The following is a 27,282-nucleotide window of genomic DNA, read 5'->3' as shown; positions in this document are numbered from 1 at the left end:
TAAGTAAAACTGGGCATTGATATAAGTAAAACCACTGTTGTGCAACAAAGAAATGTGTGTGCGTGTCTTCAGATTTTTTCAGTGTTTCATTATTAGGCTACATATTATGTTTTTTAGATTATATTACTGCTGCATTAATGTGTGAGTTGCATTTTACTGCTGTAGATGTTTATGTTTGTGCTCATTTTAACTGTTTGGTAGTTTAATTTACAGCCATGCATCTATATATCTATATCTACATCTATCATATGTTTGTAATGTCACTGTCCTGTAAAAAAAAAAGTCAACTTTTCACAAGCTCAGAGAAACAAACCCTGTTTTCAGCTTTGTGACGATGCATTTTCCAACTGATCCAAGAGTCTTTTAAACAGTTTATCTTAAGAAGTAGGAGACTTTTCACAACACACAAAATCTTGGGTCTCAAGCTCCTTCCAACAATGCTAATTAAATATGTATAAAAGAAAATCATACAAGTAAAAAACAACAATGAGAATCTATGACATAAATAGTGCAAGTTAGACTATAGTGATAAAATATAACATACATAAATATGAAATAAAGCAATATAAATTTGTGGTAGACAGTAATTGCAAATGGATAAGCTGAATGTAAACAGGAATGTAGTAAATATATATGCATAATGAGGAGTGTATATACATATATATGTGTGTGTGTGTGTGTTTATTAGGGCGGTCAAAGTTAACGCGTCAGCGTGCAAATTTGTTTAAACGCCATTAATGCCAATGCCATACTAGCTTGTCACGAAGGAGGCTAGGTAACACTAAATTCTGCTGAGAAAAAACTGTCATGGCCTTTTTAAAAGGTGTCCCTTGACCTCTGACCTCAAGATATGTGAACGAAAATGGATTCTACGGGTACCCATGAGTCTCCCCTTTACAGACATGCTCAGTTTTCATTATCAGGTAATAATGCAGTGTGGCCTGATGGCTTCTGTCATGTCAGTTTATAATGTGCCGTAGTGGTGCTTATAGTAGGCCTACCGTATTAACAAAACAATTTCAGGGGTAAAAATGAAGTCACATTTTCTCTTAGGGACAAATAATAATAATGATGATTTTCTGCTCAGATGCAGTTCACCATTAACAGAAGAAAGAAGAAGAAAAAGAAGGGGAAACCCTCGCGAGATAGTTAAGGTTAGGATAGGTCGCCGGGCAGCGAGTCTCGCGAGAATTCGTGCAGATCTCAGATCAGATTTCGCAATTTGCGGGTTACCGTTTAGACTGTTTTTGGCTTGCTGGCTCGAGCCCCGAAATGACGTCTACCGCTTTAAATGAGTTCACGCGACACGTGGTTATATGAACATGGCGGCGCCCTGTACATCTCAGTGAGAAGTGGAATAGAAAGTAAATATAAGAAGGAAAGGTAGGTGAACAACACGGTCTGAATGTGTCCGCTGCTGCTATTTAGCCCGACAGGAACCTGTAAACTGTTAGATATTAAAACGGATAACATGGAGAATCGTTTTCTTTAAACAAGAAGACAGAACGCAGCTTCAGTGCGCGTTTCCTCAGCCTTCAGCTAACATCTGATGGAAGTCTTTAAGCATGACATACAGCCACAACTCGAGTCTGTAGAAGCATTTCATGCACTTACATAAAAGCTACTTTAAAATGTAAATGTTCCTTTTTCATTTTCACCGTTACATATAGACTTGTAAGTGAATTGTAACTGTTGTTAAAAGTTACAATGTCTCCAAACCAAGTTTGACATTTAAGCACAATTTGTCCAGCTATCAAGTTATTTAATTATAAAAGAATAGTTAAAAAACAAGAAATAGTGTTTGGTAACATTGACAAGACTGTTTTCACATATGTTTTGTGTTTTTGAATGTCAGATCAGTATCAGTCTGCTAATGAGATTGTTAATTTTACAGCATCAACAGAGAAGATGGCAGATGTTAGTGGCAGCCCAGTGGCTGATGCTCCACCCTCAAAGGAGGAGAAGCCTGATGACCTCTCCAAAGACTCCAACAACGATGATGTCACGTCTGACGTCAAAGCTGAAGGGGGCAACGAGGCAGCCTCTGACCCCAACTTGTACCGCTACATCAAAGAGGACCTCTTCACATCCGAGATCTACAAAGTGGAGATCAGGAATCTCCCCAAGTTCACCGGCTTCAACGACCTGAAGAAGTTCCTGGCCAAACACAACCTCAACCCGCACAAGATCAAGCTGTTCGGCAAGCAGACGTTCGCTTTCGTCACCTTTAAGAACGAGGAAGAGCGCGACAAGGCCATGAAGATGGTTCACGGCATGCAGTGGAAGGGCCAGGTGCTGAGCGTCAGGCTGGCCAAACCCAAAGTAGACCCCATCCTGAGGAAGAGGAAGCAAGAGGAGGGAGAGGGCGCAGGAGGGCAGCCCCCATCCAAGCGGACGGAGGGGGACGAGGAAGAGGAGCCACTCAGTGTCCAGTTAGCCAACGTGGTGACTCCTCTGTGGAATGTGCCTTATGAGGAGCAGCTGAAGAGGAAGGAGCAGGAGGTGGTGGGGGTTCTGCAGAGGCTGGCCAAGTGAGTGGTGTCATTTTATATAGAGTCTGATCCATCCATACATCCATACATGTAGTACCATGTGTGTCCATAACAGATCTGCTGCAGGTGTTGTTACAGTATCAACACTGGATTTTGACCAAATATAGGCTATTGAGGGCCAATACCATATTTGTGGAAGCTCCTGCAGTATTCAGTGTCCACATTAAATAACTTTAAAGGTTCTCTATATGATATGCAGAGCATTAATATAGCAGCAAGCAACTATTGTCTATGTAAAGATATAGAGGAGTAATGTCTACCTGAGCAGAGAATGAAGTCGCTGCCCCTCTGTGTGTGTTGTAGTCCGAGCTTCTCCGTGCTTTGTTTCCATGTAGAATAATGAATCAAAACGACACATTTGATGTGCACACATGCACGGGGGGTTCTGTGGTTATTTTACAACAGTCTGGCTGGTTGCACAAAATGTAACCAGCGGATCTGCCGGGCCCGTGCGTAATTGTGGCTTGACAGTGCGCAACATCACTGCAGCAGGATGCGCTGTGCTGGGTCTCTATACACTTATCTCGTGCGCACAAATTTGTAAATTGTGGCCTCAGTATATAGGCTGTATTTTTTTCTCTGTATGGCCACTCTCGGGCTCCGTAATAATGAGTGGGACAGAACACGATAAACGTCTATGTAAGTATAATAATATATTGTCATTATTATTTTAATTGTGTTGAAAATCGGGACATTCGAGTATTTTACAGAAATTTGTCGGGACTCGGGACACCCAGCTTGAAACTGGGACAATCCCAGACAAACCCAGACATCTGGTCTCCGTACTTTTAGTGCATGTGAGCGTGCCCCACTGGCTAGCTCATGGCTGTCGCTCTGCACTTCTCTCATATGGCGGTTACAGATGATAACGCCGTCCCGACAGACACAGTCGTCATGGAAGTGTAGCCCCCACCCTCCGGTTTCCCCCAGGTTAACACTGTTGGCTCTGTCAGCAATTTTGCTGTTTTATGTACTGTTAGCGCTGTTGGCACCGATACAAATACTCCACTGTTTCTTTTTCAGAGAGATTGGCAGCACCAACAAAGCCATGTTGCCGTGGCTGTTTGCGCAGAAAGGGAAATACAACAAGATGTGTTGTTCTCTGGAAGCTATCCGACCGTCTCCTACACAGGTACATGTTGGTCTAACTCATTTCACATTTTGCTGTCATACTTTCATAAAATACATACTGCTGTATTAGAGATTGGTGTTTTAAAATAGACGGGATCCAGTATGTATCAATACATTTTTGAGAACTACAATAACCTAATTGTGTGCTGTCAGGCACTTTGTACAACACATTCCTTTATCTTTCATAACACTTAAAGCTCTTATTGATAACATTTTTATGTAGACAAATATTTTTTTCAAAATAATACATCCACAGAGCTTTTAGAAAGGTGTCGAATAAAAATATGGCTTTTCCTGAAAATAAATTATTACAATTATGAATAAATCATTTAAAAAATGTTGGCGGGTCCAAAATTTGTTTATCTCTGTGGAAGATATCTGATGTTTGGTTCCCACTTCTAACAAGGCTTGTGAGCCAATAGTAAAGTATCTCTGGGTTGTCAGTTAGTGTGGAAAGAAACGGATAAATGGCTCAGATTGACGGTAAATGCCTGGCAACGACTTGTTGTGAAGTGAATGCAATGGAACGGGGGAGGGAGAACGCAACATCTAGTGGCTGAATATTATCAATGTTATCAATAGCACCTTTGTGATCTGAGTTAATGTTTTACACCTTGTGATGCAGTAGTGCCCCCCCTCCTCCCCCCATATATCCTATATCCCCTAATCCTGTTCATATTTCTCTACCTGTATCACGGCAGACGGAGTACAGAAACAAGTGCGAGTTCCTCATTTCAGTGGGAGCAGATGGTGAGGATAAGACCATCGGTTTCCGCCTGGGAAAATATAAAGGCGGCTCCTGTGCTGTGGTGGGGCCGGCCGAGACGAGCCACGTCTCCGCCGAGGCCAAGAGAGTGGTCAGCGAGTTTCAGAAGTTCATCAGGTATCATCACATGGTCACGATAGTGCACAACAAGAGAGAAACTTAAAAAGTCTTTACACACACACACACACACACACACACACACACACACACATTTCCTCCATTGCATTTAATCTCTCCATTATTTTGTACATAGGACAACATCATACTCTGTGTACAGTCCTGAAACGTATGAAGGACACTGGAAGCAGCTGACCGTCAGGACTACGAGAACCAAACAGGCCATGGCTATGGCGTTCTTCCACCCGCAGGTGAGGAGGACATGTTCTGTTTACAAGCTGTGTGTGATCCCGTTCCAGTTAGATTTCTCCTTTTGATGTCTTTTACTTGTTTTAATGTGTCACTAGAAACTTGAAGAAGAGGAAGTCAGTACATTAAAGAGCTCCATGAAGAAGTACTTTACAGAAGGAGAGGGGAAAGACAGCGGAGTAACCTCTCTTTACTTTATTAGAGAGGGTCAAAGGTAAGAAACAAATCCTGACGCTCCATCTGACGATATCAGAAAAAGTGCAGTGGAGAGCAGACTATTACAATCTGTAAATACTGCACTAAATTAGTGTTTTTCCTTCCCAGGACTTCCCCTAACCTAGAGGACTTGCCCTGTGAGCATGTGGCCGGAGAGGGCAGCATTCACGAGGAGCTCCTGGGCCTAAAGTTCAGAATATCTCCTCATTCATTCTTCCAGGTAGGAAAGATTTACCTCAAAGATTTCCAGCACATTCATATAAACCTCTGTGTTTACTTTTGGAGTTGTGTATTGCTTTTTACAACACAGAGCTGTGGTTTCTGTCTTAGTGTCACAGCTGTAAAGCCTCTATATAAAACAGTGTGTCTCTGTGTTACCTGGCAGGTGAATACAGGAGCTGCAGAGGTGCTGTACTCTGCTGTGGGGGAGTGGGCCCAGCTGGATCAGGACAGCACCGTACTGGATGTGTGCTGTGGGACAGGAACCATCGGCATTTCTCTGGCCAAGGTGACATAGTTTTCTGTAACCGAAACTTAACTATATTTTGATAAATTACAACTGACAGGAGTCAGTAACAGATACTTACTTAATCTTATTTCTCATCCTTTTTGTTATTTTCTTTACTTATAAGATTACTTTTTTGAAGTGCCGCAAAGAATAATGTCATGCAAGAGTACATTCAAGTCCTAACTTCTTCTCACATACAGTGACCTCTGCACTATTTTAAATAGCTGTATCAGGGTTTGTACAATTATTGGCAAAGGGATATACCTTTTTTTCCTTCTGGTCTGAAAATGGAGGTTCTGGCAGTTTTTGACATTATTGCTGACTTTTGTCTCTAGAGGGTAAAGAAGGTGATTGGGATCGAACTGTGCCAGGAAGCCGTGGAGGATGCCAAAGTTAATGCAAAGCTCAATGGTAAGAGGCCAGATAGCATCAAACTACAACCAGTGATTTATGTATAAAGTGTGAATATTCATAAATGTAGGCCAGTCAGTAATGACCATAGACTGTATATAAGTGGACGTAGTCACCGTGACGTCACCCATTGGTTTGTGGACTGCCGTTTTGAAGCCTGGAGTTCGGCATTTTAGCCTTCGCCATCGCCATGTTGTTTTTTTGCAACCAGAAGTGACATGAGAGGGTGGAGCTTAGTACAACTGAACGCTGAAGAAGACATTTTCAGGCAAACGAAAATGTTATAATTAATTTTCATGAACTGTAAACACACTGTGAAGGGGTTGAAGACAAAAACACGAAAAACACTCAGACTGGACAACGTCGTGGTAGCGACCTGTCAATCACAAGGTAGCCACGCCCTAAAGCATCCCCTGCTTTATGGTCTATTTGACTCTAAATGGGACCATAATTTACTAAATGAACATCATGCTGTATTGAAGAAGACTTGAAACTAGTGATTGAGACCATAAACTCATGTTTACAATGTTTACTGAGGTAATAAATTAAGTGAGAAGTAGGCTCATTTCCTCACAGACTTCTATACAATCAGACTTCTTTTTGCAACCAGAGGATGTTAGAAAGAATGCTGGATGTTAGAAAGAATGCAAGTTTAAGGCACTTCAGCATTGTCTTCACTTCTCAGACCCTGGAGGTTGCCCACTGGTAATGGCAGGGTTTAAATTAATAGATGTTCATTCAACAATTTCCCCCGGGAAAAATAAAGTTCTGTCTTATCTGATCTAATTTTGTGTTCATCTTTTCGTGTGACCATTTTTTTTCTACAGATTTTTGGGAAGTATTCAGTGTTTCCCCCTTAATGTTCTTCTTGTCGGTGTGTAAAGAGCATAAAGTTCGTGATAATGGAACTTATAAAGATGGTGTTGATAAGTTGGATCTGTTTAGTTGATAGTGGTAGATGGGTACTGTGCAGTCCTGGTGTCACAAAATGACCTTTTTGCGAATTCGATCCTCTAATTTAGTTCATGACTAGCCCAGTGTGATCAACTAAGAGTGCATGTTTGAACAGTTTTTCATTTTGTTTGTATTTCAAGGTCTGAGTAATGTTGAGTTTCACTGTGGAAAAGCTGAGGATGTGTTCCCCAACATTCTCAATGCTCTCGTGGCACCCAACCTCACAGCCATTGTGGATCCACCGCGGGCAGGCCTGCGTGAGTAAACATCCAAAACCATGAAAATGCATTTCGCTCACTTCAGGATTTGTCACACATTTAGGTTTTTGTCTTAATTAAACAGATTCCAAGGTGATCCTTGCCATCAGGAGGGCAGAGCATCTGAAGAGGCTGGTTTATGTGGCATGCAATGCTAAGGCAGCCATGAACAACTTCATCGAGTGAGTCGTTGTGTGTTTTAATTTGGCTGTTTTAAAGCAGCAGTTATGATGAAATCAATTTGCTTGTGGGCATCAGCTTTATTAAAGGTACAGTGTGTGGCATCTAGTGGTGTCGTAGCAACCGAGCACCCCTCCGCTCACTCTTCTCTTTCCAAGACTGTAATGTGAGCCACCGAGAGCAAAACCGTGGTAACGCCGGTCGCCTCACTCAGAGGCCGTACTTACCATAATAACACTACTTTAGGAGAAGTCAGATGGCGGCTGGCGGTACCACGGTTTTGACCTCTGCGGCTCACATTACCGCAGTTTCACAAGCGTGTCGGAGAACTACGGTGGCCTTCAGGTAATGTAAAAACGAGAAAGGCTCTCTTTAGAGCCAGATGTTTGTCCGTTCTGGGCTACTGTAGAAACATGGTGGAGCAATATGACTGACTCTGTGAAGAGGACCTGCTCCCTATGTAGATATGAAGGGCTCATTCTAAGCTAACGAAAACACAACGATTCTTAGATTCAGGTGATTATACACTAATGAAAACATAGTTATGAATGTTTTATTCCATTTCTACTAATAGATCCCCTGAAATGTTACACACTGTTCCTTTTAACTGACTTGTGAAAGAGAAAACAAAACCTTGAATAAATATTTCTACTGTCATATCGGATATCATTTTTTATAAAGGTGTACAATTTTCTAAAATAGTAAATCTCATGTTGGAACATTTTATGTTTCAGTCTGTGCAGAGCACCATCCAACAGAGTTCACGGGGCGCCGTTCCGTCCGGTGCGAGCCATGGCCGTGGATCTGTTCCCTCAGACCATGCACGTTGAGATGCTTCTGCTGTTGGAGAGGGTGGACTACAACTCCCAGCATTAGCAGACCAGCAAGCAATAAGGAAGAGACGGGGGTCTTACCTTTTAGAAACAGGCCCTGGGCTTTGATAGGTAGCATGGGCTAAATGTATGCACACACACAGAACTCCAAGGAGCCTTTGAAATTAATATTAAAAGCATTTTTTTTCTGTTGTTTAAGTAATCTGCAAGGCCTTATAGTCTTAACTGTAAAGGGTCAGTACATCCAAATGTCTTCTTATTTTGTAATGCAATATTAATTTTTGCTTCAAATAAACTTGGTGTTAATACAGTATGCATTGCACAGTGTTTGCTTAACTCGGCTTTGTGGACTGTCTGTTTCCTGCATCTCTTGATACATTGTTCAACTGTTAGTGAGGGCAATGCCGCACAAGTGGGTACTATGGAGTAAATAGCTTAATCTATCAAATTGCCATCTGAGTTTGTTAAAGGTACAATTGATAATATTCAGCCACTAGATGTTGCACTCTCCCTCCCGTTCCATTGCATTCACTTCAAAACAAGTAGTTGCCAGGTACTTACTGTCAATCTCAGCCATTTATCCGTTTTTTTCCACACTAACTGGCAACTTGATGGCTGACACATGATACCAATGTCATTACACTATTGGCTCATATGACACAAAGATATATGACATATATATTCACTTTGTCATATATCTTTGTACAGTGAACATCTTTGTGTCATGTATATGACACAAAGATGTTCACTGTACAAAGATTTTTGACACAAAGATGTTCACTGTACAAAGATATCACAAGCCTTGTTAGAAGAAGGAACCAAACGTTAGATATCTTCCACAGAGATAAACAAAACATTCATTTTGGATCCGTCAAAATTAAAAAAATTATTTTTATTTCAGGAAAAGCCATACTTCGGCACCTTTCTAAAAGTTCTGTTGATGTATTATTTTTTTAAAGAGTGTTTGTCTATATAAAGATGTTATCAATAACACCTTTAACTTCCCTTAGTTTGAGTGTTTAATCATTCTGTGACTGAATAAAGCAAATCCCTTCTAGTCATTAGTCAAGACATTTTTATTTTGCATAACAAATATCACTGAAGTCATGGAGCTCAGGTTGCAATACATACTTCATTTTCTAGGCAGCAACATCTCAAACAACTCATCGGTACAACTCAATAGCAACACATGTAAAAGCAGTATTTGTTTCTTCTCACACGGACGCACACTTGGCAAGACGAACGCAGAGGAGAAAGCACATTCTTAAAGCGATCTACAATATCACAACAGCCTGGTGTTTAAACTGGGATGTGTCCTTGAAATATTCTGTAGAAAAAAAAAACACACGGGCCAAATACTTGACAAAGAATGCACAGCAGTTTCTATTTTGTTCCAGCAAGTAATGAGTCTATGAATTTTCCTGTTAAAGATGCTTCTACTGTACAGTCTTGCAGCGACATTAAGTATTCTATAAAATGCATAAGACTATGTAAGCTTTGGTATACACACTTTCATCAGCTTGTGTTGGACTAAATGACTTGATCGCATTTTGTTCATGTCAGCGTGCCAACTAAATTTTGAAAGGCTGCCTTTTGTAAAAAATGTATTCTACTTGTGGTCGGAAAATATGTCACAATGATGGCAAACACACACAAACAAAATACACAATCCATTAAGACGAGTCTTTAAAAATCTACACATGCTGGAGGCATTTTTTCCCAAAAGTATCGGATGTTTTACAAGCGGTCTTCATTATACTAATTGGCTAAACAATAAATGCTTCATCAAGTAAAGGGGGCTTGGTCTTTCCACTTCCTGTTGAAGGGTGTTTTTAGGTCCAATGTACTGTATTATACTCTGAGCCCTTCATGAAATGGATTAACTAAGGCAACATGTAGCCAACATGGTCTCTTGAGGGCACCATAACTGAAATGCTACTGAAATGTACCAAATGGTTAGTTTGTGTGGATGGCATAAGTACTTTAATAAAAAGCTAGCAAGAACTAAGAGCATTGAAAGAAATGATCATTTTCCCTAAACATATTACAGTACCGTGTGCTTGGGTTTACTGCTGTGTTGGCATGGGGAGGAGGACGACACTTTCTTGTATTGCCAAAGCAAAAGAGAAAAAAAAAAAAAAAAAAAAAGGGCAAATAAAATGCGAGTCACCCCAAAAGCAGTTATTCCTGTACCAACATCATCAGTCAACAAAAATAGCTGACAGGACACGAGTGCATATCAATAGTTCTGAATATTCATCACTTCACAACGCATGTTTTTATCGTGCAAACCAAGACAGCAACTGTCCATTCTGAGGAAAAACAAAATGGCATATTTTGTACTCGTCACCCAAAATATCCATAACACCGACCATTAAAAATACCCAATAAACAAGTAACTTTGTATCCCAATTAAATGAACGGTATAAATACACACGTATTAGTAGTCCCTTTCAAATACTTTAAGCACAAAACCAAACTAATAGGTGCTCTTAACATTGCGACGACACTTCAAAACAAAACCAAAGTGTGTAGTGGTTTTTGCGGTCAAAAGAAGCATGCATTTTTTTTTTATTTTGATGTGGTTCATGTGTTATCAAGTCATGATAACTTCTCTGCAGCCTGGGTGATTTTTTTTTCTTTTTTTTCTAGTGCCATAGCGAGGCTGCATCTAGAGAGGTAGACGGTATTTGCTCTACTGTCTGTTAGTGCATTTAGACCTACCCTTACATCTACCAGCCGAACCAATAAAACATGGGCGAAGGAAGCAAGCGGTTCTACCGGCCTGGTCAATGTGTAACTATATTGCCATTAGAGCTCAATGATGCATAATTAAGTGATGGATGGTGGGGGGGTGTGTGAGATGTCTGACAGTGACTGGGTTTCAGTGCCGTGGTTCATCAGTGATTTCGAGACTTAGACGTCAACAGTGCAGAGGGGTTCGCTCCCCGGCTGGGCAGACTCCATTATGGTCATCTTGGGCTTCTTCCTGGTTTCCTCCTGATGCAGAAAGACAATAAAATAACCATAATATGAGGGGTACGTTCTGAAAATGGTTAAAAATAAGAAAGCTCAATCCATCCTCAGTTCTAAAATATACAAATGGCAATGTAATTTGTCCACCAGAGACTGACAGCTGCGCTCGTAAAGACGTGTGTAAAAATGTGCCTGTCTTCTAAAAGCCTCAAGCATCGAGTGTAGCTGCAATAGAGAAGACTAATTGACACCCTGCAGATTTACTGCTTGCCCAAATGAAATGCTGGGCTTTATTTGGATCAAAACTACCACCTCGTCTTTCCTTCAATGAATTCACTGGTGACAACATGTCTGATGTACAACAACTAAACTCTTTTGGTTCTTTTCAAGGGAAGAAAGGATGAACAAATGTAAAAATATACAGCCTTAGACTTAATACAGGGAGACCTACACTGAAAGAAAATAAAGGCTCATACAGTAGGCTTTTTTCTTTTTTACAGAAGGTGTTTTGTCACTGTAGGAAAAGCACAGGTGTACATCATAAAATGAATGATGGCTGAACTGCTTCAGTTTCAGGGTCCTGGTATTGTGCATGCTGGCTCACGGCTTACTGGGACAATTAGATCCATAATGTCAATGTTATTAGTAACATCTGCGCTTTTATAAGTCAATATGGCTGCTTTGATTTCTGCTTTGGCCTATCGCTTTACTTTTATTCATGTTTGAAACTAATTACAAATGAAAACCTAAATACAGACTTATAAATCAGCTAAAGAAAAGGGAACAATTCTCACCCTCTGCGTAGCTAGTTTCCTCATTTCCTCTTGCAGTTTGTTCAAGATATGAAGGTTTGGCTTGTTCTTTTTGGCATACTGCTGGAGCTCGATCACACTCTTATCATTGCTCTCCTGCAAAAGATTAATTAAATACTTAAAATCAAATATGAAATAGTTACTGTAAATAAAGCTCAACACAGAATAGAAATATTAAGAAGACCAAAAGTTTCCCATGACCACAGAAGCTTTGCATTAAGTGTTTAATAGAGTACTTGCCTTCTTGACCATCTTATTGCTCTCTCTGCCGTACATGCGAAGCAGTGAGCCCCAGTTCTTGACGTGGGGATGAAGCATCTGAAGGATCTTCTGAGACGCTAGTTGTTTGCCTACCCTCTTGTTCTTGCCTGGTGACACATGTACAAAACAGAGTCAGTGAAAGCTGCGTGCATGTTCGCTCCATAAGGTGAAACTAAACCGACACGGTAATTAAAATCAACACCCAACTTGACTGGTTCAGTCGAACCATGTGGGTAGATGAGGATTAGGATATACTTACACCAGCCACGTACAGTGTGCTTCCCGCATGTCATCACGTATTCACTCTTCTGGTTTTTCCCAGGGATCACCTCAAACTTAATACTGGTGTCTCCCATTCCATGATTTCTACAGGGAAGACGTGAAAAAGTGCATTTTAAATATATCCGCAACCCGGCAAAGCAATCATTTCTCAACAGCAGAGTACATCATGATATTAACATTTTTCTGTTATCAATATATATCACAATATGGCAAACAAAAATAAAATTGTGTTCAATGCAATCAACTGTTCTGTCGTAATGCACTGCATCCGACTACAATCCTCATTATAGATATAATCTTAAAAAACAATTCCACAACCAAAAATATTTCATTAAAATGTACTTGATTGGTGGCATTACCTTACCTTTTAAGGCACTCATGAAGAATCTGATATGGCGAAAGTAGTCCTGCTTTGTTGGTCAGCTCATAGACCCTCGAGTCTTCTATATTGATATGATTAAAATACTGTGGAAAGGGATGAGACAGAACGTTATCACCAGGTGTAGTGGAGGGTATACACACCTCTTTTTCTGGCGGTTTACAGTTCACCCACCTATCAGCCAAAAAGCCCAATGGAAAATATAAGAGAGTACACCCACTTCCTCCTCTGTAACCTACGACCCATCTACTGAGTAGTACTCCCACTACACCACTGTTGTGTTACCTCCAATTCTAAAGATGGGTTAACTTCCAGGGGAAACATATTCTACCTTTGGCAACAATTATTGTTCATTACTTGCCTTCAATGTTGGCGATATATGCTTTAGCTTACTTTGTTCTACTTAAAAACTGAAAAAGATTCCAGGTAAAAAAAAAAAAGAAAAAAAAAAGGAATGTCAAAAAATAGTAAAAAAAGAGAAAAGATAAGAAGTACCTCCAGTTCATCACCCTCAACAGGCTTCTCCTCTGAGGTCTGCTTCACAAAGTCAGGGATGAGGATTTCCAGTGTGGCTCGAGCTGAAGTTCACACCAAATTACCAGTGAGAGCAAAAGTAGTGACGTATTACAACACGGACATTTACCAGTGCAATTATCTACTGCACATAATAACATAAATTCTAATCTTTATCTCGGAGGGTGCCACAAACATGATTGTTGTTATAGGAAATTATGTGGGTGGGAACAACTTGTGAGTATTTTTCTGGTACTTGTCTGGCTACAACGAACTAGGTAACAGTAATCATTTGGTGTATGTCGGTCAGCTGATTCATTTGGCTGATGAAAACTATAAACTACTACAAACATGTCCCACTCCAGTCAGTGTCATCCATCTCCAATATGATGTATAAAAACAGGTTGATTATTACACACCAGGATCAAGTTGGTTCTTTATGAGAAACCCCTAAACTCATGCAATGATGCTGTATATTTAACAAAATAAAAATATTTACAATTATAGGCATTTCACAATTCCTCCATAAGACCTCGCTGTAATCCCAATGTCTTTACCCAGCGACAGTAGTACTCTGAGCTAATACAACGTATATTCAGTTGTGGAATACACCAACCAGCCTCACAATGCTAAGTACTGGAAATAAAAGAAAATTACCAGCTTTATTCTTGGCAAGTTTTTTACTGCTTGCGGTTCCTGTGCCGTAAGTTACTCCATCTATAATGACTGACGCTCCAAAGGGTTCACTTGGGTTCTCTGTGTGGGGACAAATTCAGGTTGATGTGATATCTTGTAATGCTCAACAACAAACTTTAATTTCAAAAGGAGGTAATATCAATAGTTTTATGTGCACATGACATTTCTGTGACTACAGAGGGGGTAATAGAAATGTGTGTATTGGCTTGTAGATGACAACAGAATGAGCAGAGTAGATTTATACATCACAATATATACCAGAGACACCATGCTAACTCAGTTTTCCTACAAAAGAAACTTGTAAATAATGATTGATTCCTGATAAGGCAAGAGTGGCATAGGACTTTATATACCTCAATTACCTAGAACTTACCACATTCAAAAAAGTTGTAAACAGGTCGAACCTTTAGGACACGTTGCATATATTCATGCAAGATGCAAACTTCAGACTTCCCGTTAGGGTTGATGACAAATTCTGTTAAAATAGAAAAATTGAAATGCGTCAACAAACAATACACTTAAAAAGGACAGATAGTATAGATACTGTATGTCATACTCACAAATAACACACTCATAGGCTTTTTTCAAGTTTTTTTTTTTAAAAGTTACTACATTTGATTTTTATTTCCGAACTTTTTGGTAAAAAATCTACAGTTGAAAATTAGCAAATTCCTTTCATTTTAACTACATTGCAGCAGAGTGATCCTTGCTTTGGCAAAAATGAATAACAATTATACTGGCCATGTTCATCACAATGCAAACATCTGTCACCCAAATGAAAATGCAGTATGGCTGCTGTGTTTTTAATAGCTTTTTAAATGACTGTGGAGTTCTGTGGCACAGAGCCATAAGCTGTACATCAGAACGGCAAATAGGGGTACTTCGCAAAAAGTCAAGGCCGCGCCCCCTTTTGGGGGAAAACAAACCGAAGATCCCATAGACTTCAATACAATTTGACGTGTGTTTGGATTGTAATTTTGACAAGTTTGCATGCATTTGTTTTATTATACACATGTCGAATAATTATTTTGCGATCTTGCCTGAACCTGAGCGTTTGTGATACCTTAATAAATTAAGGTTGATCGCCGCCATGTCCCTTCAGTCTTCCCCCGTCCAACACAGTGGCAGGATATTGCTTATCCAGACATCTCTACATATCTGATTGAATCCCATTAGGCTAAGTGTTGTCTGTAAATAATCAGCCTGTTAATAGCCAACTGTTGGATAGGCTGAGATTTAATTGGAGCCAACAGTCCAATGCTTGTATAACGTTAATGTGACTGTATTACTGCAGCAGCCTCCCACGCAAGCTAATGTTAGCTAGCCATGCTAGTCACTGTCACCAGCATCATTTAACCATTTACCAAACTGACGGTGAATATTATCGTATCTCAGCGTGAAAGCCTCGGTTAACCCGCTACACAACAGCTTTTCATCATTTTCTCTCCTGTGACAGCGAGTTTCTTTCCCCCAAAAGGGAGCACAGCCTCGGTGATGACGTGATGCTGGTCTTGGAGCCATACAGTCCCTCTATCATATCTTTTTTAGAACGTGGCAGGGGAACAAATCGGAGAATAGCATTTTTGGATTTATTGCTGGTGCAACCACAGCAACTCCCCAGCATAGCGTTATTACTATTACCAGTTTGTTTAAAGTAGAAGTTTGGAGACATGTTTCAACTTCTTCTTGTTACTCTGTTACCGTCTATGAGGGACACAGGATTGTTCTCCTTTAAAAGGGGGCGTTGTCATGCGAGCCTACTCTGGATGACGTATTGCCGGTCAGATGCATATCAGGCTACACAGATCTATCAGGATAAATATATTGTTGTTTTTATGGTTTCATTGGTTACCGATAATGAAAACTATCACCTGCCTTCTTCTTAAAAACATGAATCCATATAACCGTTACCTTTCTTAGTGGGTGCATCCTGGACTGACAGTGTGATGAGTTTCTGGTTGGCAGGCAGGATAGGTCTCTCTGACTCTGCCTGCTTCCTCTTCATGTCTCTGTTGAACTGCCTTCGCTCGGCCCAGGTGCGAAACTTCTTTACAGTTACTTGTTCAAAGTCAAAGCATTTTTCCAGGTACAGCCGAAACTCTTCAAGTTCTGTGAGGAAGTTTTACCAAGTTAGATCACTTCATGAAAACAGCTCGATGAGTTCTTACAGCAGCAAAAACACAACAATGACCTTCCAAAAATCTCTGGACATGTACTGTGAAAAGCTTTTACCTATGGACTCGTCCTTGCACACTTCCACCTTGGCTTTGACTTGTCCTAAGGCTCCTTGGGCAACATTGAAGAAGTGGGTCGGGGCTTTACCCGGCACGTTGTTAATAATGACAACCTCTGCATCTGGAGCACCGTCAGTCATACCGGCAGGACAGACGCCGTCCTGCTCCTCAGCTGTAGCATCTGACTTGCCTGCCATCTCTTCACCATTGGCCTCATCGCTGGGTTTGACAGGAGACTTCACTACATTAGGCGTCACCTCCCCATTCAGCTCCCTTTCCTCATGATCCTTCATTTTCTTGTAATGTAGGCAAGGGATGCTGCTGGTAGGAGGGTCGTGTTTCTGTGTCAAGAGAGAAGACCAAGGGTCGCAACAAAATGTTAGTATTGTCAGTTCAGCGCTACGGCTGACTAGCCTGACTTTCGAGAACTAAGCTGGATGGATAAGAATAAAAATGAGAGAAGAGACTGGAATTCACAATAGGCAATCAGTAGCAGATTGTGTTATTGTGAGGCAGTTGCACAACACTGACCCGCACTACAAACTGGTTTAACTGGAGGCAGGAGCAAAACGTGTAACTAAAGCCCCTTTGCCACTGGACTAAAAAACCCGCTAACATCTGGCTTTTGTCCTCAGTGGGAAAGGTTTCAATTGGCATTCATTCCGGGACAAATTAATCTGCTGTAGTCACTGGTATTTATCGGCTCCAGCTCCAATCGGCAGTGATGGAAGCATGACATCCGGGAGGACAAGCTAATTTTTGCCCCTTTTCCGGTGCGATGCTATGTGACCTATCAGTATGTGAAAAAAAAGAAAGGCCAGCGCAACGGCAAATACTCACAATTGGAAATGAGTCAATCACCTATTTTTTGCAGGTTTTCCTGTGTTTCAAAAACCTGCATATATGCGCTCATTTTGTTGGAAAAGGGGTATATCAATGCAAGTGAATTAGACATGTGTGCAACCAACTAAAAAGAAGATCAAAAAACACTGCAAAAAACTTTATACTGTTCACATCAGTATGACAAGTGAATTAGACATGACACTTGTGTTGCATCTTACCCTAATACTGCCAGTCCCAAGGAAGTAGGGTCTGGACCAGGTAACCACCCTGGTTTCTCTGTGCAGGTAGACTGGAATGCCTGAGTTATGGAATGTCATGATCCATCCATCAGGTAGCGGCTCAGTGGGTGGACGCCCACGACCTGGTATAGGGGGGAATATAAATATAAATGCAGGCACCAATTGCTACACTATTACTTTATATGGGGAACTTTTATTTATTTATATATATATATATATATATATATATATATATATATATATATATATATATATATATATATATATATATATATATATATATATATATATATATATATATATATATATGGATATATATATATATATATATATATATATATATATATATATATATATATATATATATATATATATATATATATATGGATATATATATATATATATATATAGATATATATATATATATATATATATATGGATATATATATATATATATATATATGGATATATATATATATATATATATATATATATAATATTATTTTAAGACTTTCATGTGTTACCATAAAACTTCTAATTGTGACAATCTGTCGAGAGATATTCAGGCTCATTGGACTACAGTTCAACACTAGTTTTGTTCTTCTTCCAGCTAGATGGATTAAACATGATTTGATCGCTGATCTGCAGAGTTTAGAATAATGAGCTTGTTTGAATATAGCAATGAAAGAAAATGCAATTTGGATACTCATTTTTAAAACAAGATGGATTTTTGTTTGTTGAATTTGTAATATTTATGTCAACTGGTCATAATTTTCAGACAGGTTACTCGTTTGACATTAGGATTTCAAACCTGATTAGTTTAGTGAGTCCTTGCATGTAGTGTTTTACATCTCACCACCTGACCAACACCACTGTGCATATGTCAAAAGGTGCCCATCAGCGTGTGCTGTTCGATTGTGAGACTATTTCAGAGCACTACAACACAGAAAGGAGGGTTACTTGGTTGTCCATTAGGCGAGCAGTTCTTACCACTTCTGCTAACCAATTTTCCGTGTAAACCCTGTATTGTAATCATTATCAGCAATGCATACTGTTGTGTAACATAATAGTAAAAACTATAAACATGATACTATCCTATATTTTGTATCAATTCACTTCAGAATACACATGTAAAAGATGTAACATGTAGGTAGAATATACTGTCTGGAATATCATATCGCATTGTGCCCCATAGTACTGAAACCACGTTCCGCATTTCCTTAATAGTACCCAGCCTTGAAACAGACAGATCCACCACTCACTCTTCAGGACAGTCTTAATTTTGGTCATCATGGGCTGAACGCCTCCTTCACCATCTGAATGATGATCACTCTCCCCGTCGAATTTGTCCTCGGCGGGACGCATCTTTTTTGGGACTGGCATGCCCTCCTCCAGCAGAGCATCCACATCATTGTCAAATTCCTCCTGGAAGAGTCAGTGGTTAAGAAGGAGAAGGATGGGTCACATGTTTAAGGGAGTTTAGTCAGTCTGATGTGATACCATAAAGTGAACAATTGGTGAGGAAAGTAACAAAACCACCCGGCAGTCTACCCCAATATAGGAACAATCATTACCACTTTGGGGCATAAAAGTAAAAATACTTCTGAATTTAGAAACAGACAATATTGAACCTATATTTCATCAACTCCTCCTACAAGTTAAATGACAACATTGTTAGCAGCTTTGATCCCTTCTTTTCATTACCATTGATTGCTTTTGCATCAAAAAGGAAACCCAGCATTTAATGGGAGATATTAAAAATGACACTAACCTCTTCCAGCAACTCACTTCTCATTTTCAGTAATAAATGCAAAGAAATAAACAAAAACAGACAAACATTTATCTGAATGTAAATGTCTGCTGCTGAATTTGGTCCTGGCTTAACTACTCACCTATTGGTGCAGAAAAGGTCTAAAGTGATGCAATATTAAATCAAGAAATCATTACAACAGTAATTTTTCTCAGTTCTAGCTATATGTAAATGTATATTTCATGATCCCAAATTTCCTCTTCCAATTCATAGATGCCCTGCTAGCCAATAGCATATAACTATAAAACGTCCAACCTAACCTGTCTTTACCGCAAAATTGCGATGGTAAAGGAGAAACTGCAAACTATCCTATTACTAGTATCAAATGTTGTTTTGTACTTGAAAGGATAGTTCGGGTGTTTTTAAGTGGGGTTGTATGAGGTACTTAACCATAGTAGGTGTATTACCTACAGTAGATGACGGTCGGAGTATCCTCAGCTTGGAGAAACAGATAGGAGTACCGACACCGGAGCAAAGCAATACAGTGCTGTGGACGGTTACGGCAGAAAAACATATTTTAGCCACCTAAAAAAATCAATATCCGTTAAAGTGTATACTATATTTAGAATATTTTAACCGCTTTATCTTGCTGTCAGACAGCCCTTTCCTTCTCCTTTCAGACGGGGAACTAAACTGAAACTTATCTATGCTCCCTCCAAAGCCAGCAGGCTCAGATGACAAAAACAGTATAGATATGTTTCAGTTCGCTGTCGGAAAATATTCTAAATTCAGCGTATAATTTTTTTTAGGTGAGCCTTTCTTTTAGGTTGCTAAAATATGTTTTGCTGCCGTCCCTGTCCACAGCACTGTATTGCTCTGCTCTGGTGCTCCTGTCTGTGTCTCGATGCTGGGGGCACGCCGACCACCCTCGACTGTAAGTAATACACCTACTATGGATAAGTGTCTCATACAACCTCACGTCAAAACACCCGAACTATCCCTTTAACATTTGGAACTATATGGCGATTGTACTTTGGTAGAAAATATATCTCAATGCAAATACTGAGCATCACATTGAGAGCCTTCTTTTATCTACAGTTACCAGGACATTGAATTTGGGTAGAGGACTAAAAGGTATAAATAACACAATAGAAGGCCACAATCTCACCAAATAAAATTAAAAGTATCTGCAATGCTACAGGTGTTTTTGTATGGCTTTGTTATTACAGCAGCAGTAATGTTCTCCTCAGTCTAAAACATGAGGTAAACTGCAAAATAACACTGTTCATGTTACATGGTATTCTACAGAGAATTAGCATTTGCATATACAGTATATGACTGGCCCCCTCTGTGTGTTGCAGGATGATGCTGCATTGCACCCCTGCTGTGCCACTGCAGTGGTCTCATTGAAATGACAGCTAAGGCTGTGTTTAATGACACAGTGTTAACAATGCCCTCTCCTGTATGGACTGTACTGTATGAGCTGTATTATAGGCCTACATTATTTCTGTTGTGACAGTGAAGGGCAAAATGGTTGAGTACCGGATAATGACAAGGGTTGTTGCAGACATAAAATCATACATACCTCATAGGAGAAATTCACCGCCTCCTCATCTGCTTGCTCCTGCTGAACTATGCCCTCAGCCTTAAAGCCACCATGCTCCGCATCGTCATTGTCCAGGAAGTTCTCGTAGAAGTCATCCAACTCATCCAGGACAGCGAACTCTACCTTGTTTTCTAGGTCTACCTCAGCCTCCTCGGATCTTCCGCCTGCTATGTTCCCTGCTCCAGAGCTACCCTCAGCTGCCTCCTGCTCACTAGTCGAGTCATGCATCTCACCATTAACGCTGTCTAAGCCGTCATCACTTCCTCCCTCCTGCCCTTCGCCTGTGTACAAAACCTTCCTGTCTTTGCTATTGCTGCTTTCAGTGAAGCTTACACGGATCTTAACATCTCTGAGCAGCTTGAGGTCTGGTAGAAACCCGGTGACCGGGGGAGCGTGGCGGGCTGTTCTGGGGCACACTGGGATGGGATTGGCCTCATCTGTGAGGTGGCTATAGAAAGTTATTGAGCCCTTGCCGACGGGCTGCTGTGGCGTGGCTTCCCCGTCCCCTGTGGTGTCTGTGTATCCATCACCACCAGAGCTAACGTCCATTACCTCTGCGTCACTGGACGTTTGCAGGGGAGGTGGTGGAGGTGCTCTGCCCTCATCTTGGCCAAAATCAGCAGGTGGCTCCAAGGGGAGAGGGGGTAGCACATCATCTATCTCCATTTCCTCTGTATAACGAGCTACAACTTATACAGACTGATAATTTAGTCTAAAAAAACCTGACCTGTTGAGAGACTCTCTTCTTATCTAAACCCAGAAAGCATGCAGAAGCACATCCCTGTATAGACCACGTACCAGAGGTGAAAATGCTAAGCTGACTACATTGTTCTTTTCATTAATGTAGACAGCTTTCAGAATCACTGTCTCAATTATTGGAAATCACAATGCATTCAGCTTAATATGGATCTAGGCACTGATCATCCTCCACTGGTGTCTTCTGGAAGCTAGAAGAAAAAGGAGCAGAGAGAGTAACATTAGTTAGTGCAACATCATGATAGTAGCCCAATATTTTTCATTTCAAAATGTATTTCGAACATGTAGAATACAAAAAAGAATAATATATAAAATAAAGAAAAAGAATGATCATACCAACAAGTGGACAGTCAGAAACAAGTAGTAGAAAAGCGTAATAAAAATAAATTGTCAACACTTGATGCCTTGATTTACATATTCGAGAAGGAGTGAGAAGAAGTATAAACTTATTTAATCCCACCCCTTCTCCATAAGTCAATTATTAATTATTAACCAGCTTCCTTATTGAGCCATACATATACTCTAATTAAATTTTCCTAAATTTGTCTAACTATAATTATTATTTTTTATAATTATTCTAACTATAATTATTACCTTTAATCTGTGTCATACAGAAATATAACTTAATCATATTGAATATTTGTTATCTTTTCTTATATGGGCAAATTATTATTTGTAATATACAATTTATACTATACAATATGCACATATTGTATAATATATTTAACATGCTAACTTACTACTACTATGTAGCTGCAGAAAATAACTCAAGGGTAACATTATGGGTTCCTTTGCATATTTTATACAAGTTCAAATAACAAGCAACTCAGTCGTAATATAAACGAGGAAGAGCCTCGTTGTAGCGCATCTGCTCAGCTCTACAGTCTACAGAGTCACAGCACAGCTCAGCTGCGCGGGCCCGGTACCGTTAACATCCTGCTAACATGCTACCAAGCCTTCATGAGGCTGAGCATATCTCCACGGCTGCACAACTGCTCAGCTAGTCCGACAACAAGCTCATTACAGAAATACTCACCGATAAATGTGACACGTCGGTCTCCTACGGGCGCCTGACTGACTACCTTTCACAATGAGTTTGTTCTGGACGCGCAGCCACACGGCCTCGACTGCAGCCCCGCCATCTTGAAGAAAACCACAGCGGCTATCCAGCTCAAGCCCCGCCTCCCGGTACCGGCGTTTACATGATTGATGGATCAGCGGGCCAATCACAACGTCCCTGTACGACATCTACTCGTATCATTCAACCAATCAACATCACAGTATTTACCAGTGCCTTATTCAATGGCTCTGGTATTTACACACAATTTAGCTGATGATGGCCCAGCCAACATGGTTATGTGGGCCCCACATGGGTTATGCTGGGGGTACCTGGGTACGAAGTGGGTATGGGCCCAAAATGGACATCTCATCTGGGGCCCACTTCGGTCAACTAAGGTGGGTTCTAGGTGGGTCACTAATGGGAAATTAGAGATGGGTTTTGGTTTATGTTGCCCAGATTGGGCCCATATAATACCCAGTGTTCTCCTGCATGAAACCCACAAGGGTAACTGGCATGGGGCCAACATGGAAACTGTGGACAAACCCACTTACAACCCATATTTCAGGCCATGTAGTCCCCATGTAGTACCCACATAAAACTTAAAGCTGGGACTAAGATGGGTCTTGGGTATGTTGCCCAGTTGGGGCCCACATAACACCGATTGTAATCCTGCATGGAATCTATGTGGGCAATTGACATTGGGCCATTATGGAACCCACGGACAATCCCATATACGGCCTATTTTTCAGCCTATTTAGTACCCACATGGGCCCCACATACAGATGTTGGGTGGGGAGCAACATGTAAATACCAGGAAATGTAAAACGGGAACAAATGAATGGATTACTTCACAGTTGACTATAGATTTTTTGGAACTGTGATTAATTTTAATACATACATTTTTATGGTTTGGGGGGAAAACTACTCTCAAAATCATATAACACAGATGTCCAAAGTTAATCATATTAAGATAAGATAAGATAAGATAAGATATTCCTTTATTAGTCCCGCAGTGGGGATATTTGCAGTGTACAGCAGCAAAGGGGATAGTGCAAAAAACAAGATGCATCAGCTAACACAGTAAAAAAAGAGCTAAACAAAGTGTAACAAAATATGAACCATTTGAATAGATAGATAGATAGATAGAAAGATAGAAAGATAGATAGATAGATAGATAGATAGATAGTAACTTTATTGATCCCGAGGGAAATTCAGGTTTCCAGCATCACAGTTCCATAGTGCGAAACACGTATATAATAGAAGGAAGTATAAAAATAGAAGCAGTATATACAGTATTGACAATAAACAGACTATTAACAAAATTGCACAAATGGAAATGATATTGCACAGTGATAATTAAATGTAATTCCACCTGAAAATATCAGGTTATTGTCAGTTTTTGGTGTGTATGTGGTCTACTGGGAGCAGTGCTGGTTGTGCAGTCTGACAGCTGGACCTTAGAGGTGTATCATCGGGATTGCAGGTACAAAGTTGACTGCCTCTGGTCACTGGATGGATCACAGTCAACCTAAATATATAACAGGTTTGGATATCTGATTTTTCTTGGGATGCAGTTGCAAAACTCGTTCCTACCTTGTCATGTGCCCCATACGACAGACATTCTCACATGCTGAGATTCATAGAAGGCCTCTTGTAAGTTAGACTAAAAAGAGCTGGATGAACATCATATCTTTTCACCAGAAAAGGGCAATGAGGCTTTTCTGCTGGCCTCTTCCTCAACCGTAGACACAGACACACTGTTCAAAGACTCCTCACTTGGTGACAGCAAAAGCTGATGTATATTAGAGTCGAGGGAGCAGCTCTACCTTCCCTAATCTTTTTTATAAATGGTTGAGTCTTCATGGAAAGTAAGGATTTTGAACGCTTGCATTTTTCACCTGAATGTGTTGATTTGTAGAGCAGATAATAGCAGTGAGGTGTTGATCAATCATTTTGTGAGGATGATCTATCATGTTATCCTTTAAAAACCTATTCTGTCTTGTCATGCTGTTATTTGATCATTTTCTTGGAAGCGCTATAGCCTACCCATAGGATAGTGTTTGGTCATCTGACCTCTGGGAGCTCTTTACAGAGAGGCCCTTTAGAGTCATCTGCTGTCTTTGATTAATTACTGACAGGGAGAAACAAAAATCACTCATTATTGAAATTGAATTGCTTCTAGGCCTTTTCGGATGAAGAGAATAATAGCAAGTATACTTAAGATTTAAGTAGCACAAAAATCCAACTCATTCTAACACCATTAAAGCTGAAGTAGGCGAGATTGAAGCACATGATTAAAAAAAGTTCATTTAAAAAAAAACGTCGCTATATCCTGACAGTAGTACATGAAACAGGTAACCTGAAAAAAATCATGTGCCTCTGTGTCCTCCGGTGCTCCTAACGGCATCTGCAAGATTTCACAGACCGGAGGAAAACAAGCAGTCAGAGCTGAGCTGAGGTCAGCTGTCCATCTGCTGTCTATCGCGAACACCAACCAAACGGTCAAACTATATGAATCAATATTATGTTACGTTAATGCCTATTTCACAGTGTCTTGTTTTCATGGTTTTCTTTTGTGCTGTCAGCACCAATGTCTATGAAGGTTAAGAGTTGATTAAGATTTTAGTGTCACATAAATGTATTGAATATATAGTATATATTAAAGTCTTGAGAAGCAGCCGAAATGAGGATCATGTGAATCGCAATACCGTAACTTGCCAGTTGGGGTCACTGTTCACTAACAGTGGTAGATCAGTGACAATGCGCAGCAGCTTAAGCTCTGTGTTGTTCAGTTCAATTCATTTCTGCTCACTAAAAACACAGGAATAGTGATGGTTTCTTAAATGATTTTATCTTTTTATATAAAGTTAGTTTGTAGGGAGATTTCAAACACACTTATATCAATTATGTTGCATCTCAAATTAACATACTTAGCTCAAATTCATTGCAAGAGCAGCAATTTTTCATCTTTTCCTGAATTTTAAATGAATATTGGCCATGTATATTTCGTCTTGTTCATTAGAGTAGCATGGGTCTTTACCACAGCAGACATTTTGACTGTTGATAGGAAAAACATGTGTTACTAATAGGGCTGTCAAAGTTAACACGTTAATGCAAATTTATTTTAACGCCACTAATCATATGAAACTAGAAAATCTGAGGAATCCATTGGTACCGTCAATGTCAGGTTAAATAATGCTTCAAACTTATGCTATATTTTGTTGAGGAAAAACTGGCATGGCCATTTTCAAAGGAGTCCCTTGACCTCTGACCTCAAGATATGTGAATGAAAATGGGTTCTATGGGTACCCACGAGTCTCCTCTTTACAGACATGCCCACTTTATGATAATCACATGCAGTTTGGGGCAAGTCATAGTCAAGTCAGCACACTGACACACTGACAGCTGTTGTTGCCTGTTGGGCTACAGTTTGCCATGTTATGATTTGAGCATATTTTTTTTCTGCTAAATGCAGTACCTGTGAGGGTTTCTGGACAATATTTGTCATTGTTTTGTGTTGTTAATTGATTTCCAATAATACATATATTCATGCATTTGCATAAAGCAGCATATTTGCCCACTCCCATGTTAATAAGAGTATTAAATACTTCACAAATCTCCCCTTAAGGTACATTTTGAACAGATAAAAACTGAACGATTAAATATTTTAATCAATTGACAGCCCTAGTTATGGTGTCAAAATGCCATGTATGAAAAAGGCCTATTAGCTTTTTGTAGGAATAAAGTCCGCTGTACACTGCCTGGGACAGCCACATGGCTATAAGAAAGCTCCAAAAACTGACAGTAGAAAAGGACACATGAAAAAAAGGATTCAAGTCATATGAAGTGTGGGTTCTTCTGCTTTTATGGGCTCCTGAAGAGTTGATATTAACTGAGGGGGCCACTGGTTAAGTGAGTCCTCATTGAAATACCCCTCTACATACAAAGATAGTGGAAATATGCCTCTTCAAAAACTCTCATAGTCCAGTAAGTGTTGAGGGCTACTATGAATTGATAATAGATATTACATATTTGCACAAAGCCTTCTCCAGTTTGAGTTTCTAAACCACTTAACAGCTTTCTTCAGGCTAGTTGGTGTAAATATGTTTCCTGTTGAATTAGCATCCCAACACCTGTAGGAGTAACGTGTGTGGGTAAACAGATGAAACACAGGAAGAAGTAAAGAACATATTGTAAAAGGAAGAACCAGCTGTCTTTTTGATATAAAGACCTATTGTGCTTTTTCCATTTCCTTTAGTGTGTTATAGTTTTTTGTGCATTTAAAAGGTCTGCAAAGTTACAAAGCCTGAAGTCCACGCCAAAGAGGTCCTCTCTGCCTAAAACGCCTCGCTTGATGTCCCGCCTTTTGTTCTGTAACATGGTGATGTCACCAAGTAATATATTTGCATAATAACTGCCTAGCGGCTAGTTTGGCACGCCCTCAAACAAAGCTAGTTAGAGCGGAGTCCAAAGAGTTTTTCAGAGGGTGAAAAGAGGTGCTGCAGCACAGCCGGTATGAGAAAAATAAAGCTTTTTTTAACATTTAAGCATGCAAACATGTTCTAGTAGAAACCCAAAATATAAGTATGAATCTGAAAATAAGCAGAGTAGGTCCTCTTTAAAATGCAGAAATCATCTGGCAGGTGCATGAACATGTGTGGTTACTAAAAAAAAAAAAAAAAGGGTGTTTGTGTCAACAAA

At 39.9% G+C, this 27,282-nt stretch overlaps 2 protein-coding genes across 2 annotated transcripts; one reads left to right on the top strand and one right to left on the bottom strand.

Moving 5' to 3' along the window:
- Positions 1-1,226: 1,226 nt before the first annotated feature.
- trmt2a (tRNA methyltransferase 2 homolog A) lies at positions 1,227-8,487 on the top strand. Its single transcript, XM_037777172.1, has 12 exons — positions 1,227-1,383; positions 1,895-2,531; positions 3,576-3,684; positions 4,385-4,566; positions 4,703-4,817; positions 4,914-5,029; positions 5,140-5,251; positions 5,417-5,539; positions 5,875-5,950; positions 7,045-7,161; positions 7,247-7,343; positions 8,076-8,487. Exons 2-12 carry the CDS (start codon positions 1,909-1,911, stop codon positions 8,215-8,217), a joined length of 1,812 nt encoding a protein of 603 aa, XP_037633100.1. The 5' UTR covers positions 1,227-1,383; positions 1,895-1,908; the 3' UTR covers positions 8,218-8,487.
- A 747-nt stretch (positions 8,488-9,234) lies between these two features.
- Positions 9,235-22,712, bottom strand: dgcr8 (DGCR8 microprocessor complex subunit). Its single transcript, XM_037777170.1, has 14 exons — positions 22,558-22,712; positions 20,745-21,712; positions 18,672-18,834; positions 17,389-17,531; positions 16,326-16,668; positions 16,005-16,202; positions 14,467-14,568; positions 14,055-14,153; positions 13,380-13,462; positions 12,870-12,970; positions 12,483-12,589; positions 12,203-12,330; positions 11,945-12,058; positions 9,235-11,174 (listed from the first exon to the last, which is right to left on the bottom strand). The coding sequence occupies exons 2-14, from the start codon at positions 21,429-21,431 to the stop codon at positions 11,091-11,093; spliced, it is 2,352 nt and encodes a 783-aa protein (XP_037633098.1). The 5' UTR covers positions 21,432-21,712; positions 22,558-22,712; the 3' UTR covers positions 9,235-11,090.
- Positions 22,713-27,282: the final 4,570 nt, after the last annotated feature.

This window comes from Sebastes umbrosus, chromosome 8 (genome assembly GCF_015220745.1).
Source record: "Sebastes umbrosus isolate fSebUmb1 chromosome 8, fSebUmb1.pri, whole genome shotgun sequence".
Lineage (NCBI taxonomy): Eukaryota > Metazoa > Chordata > Actinopteri > Perciformes > Sebastidae > Sebastes > Sebastes umbrosus.
The sequence above is the reverse complement of the archived record's forward strand: the minus strand, read 5'-3'. Positions and strand labels throughout refer to the sequence as shown.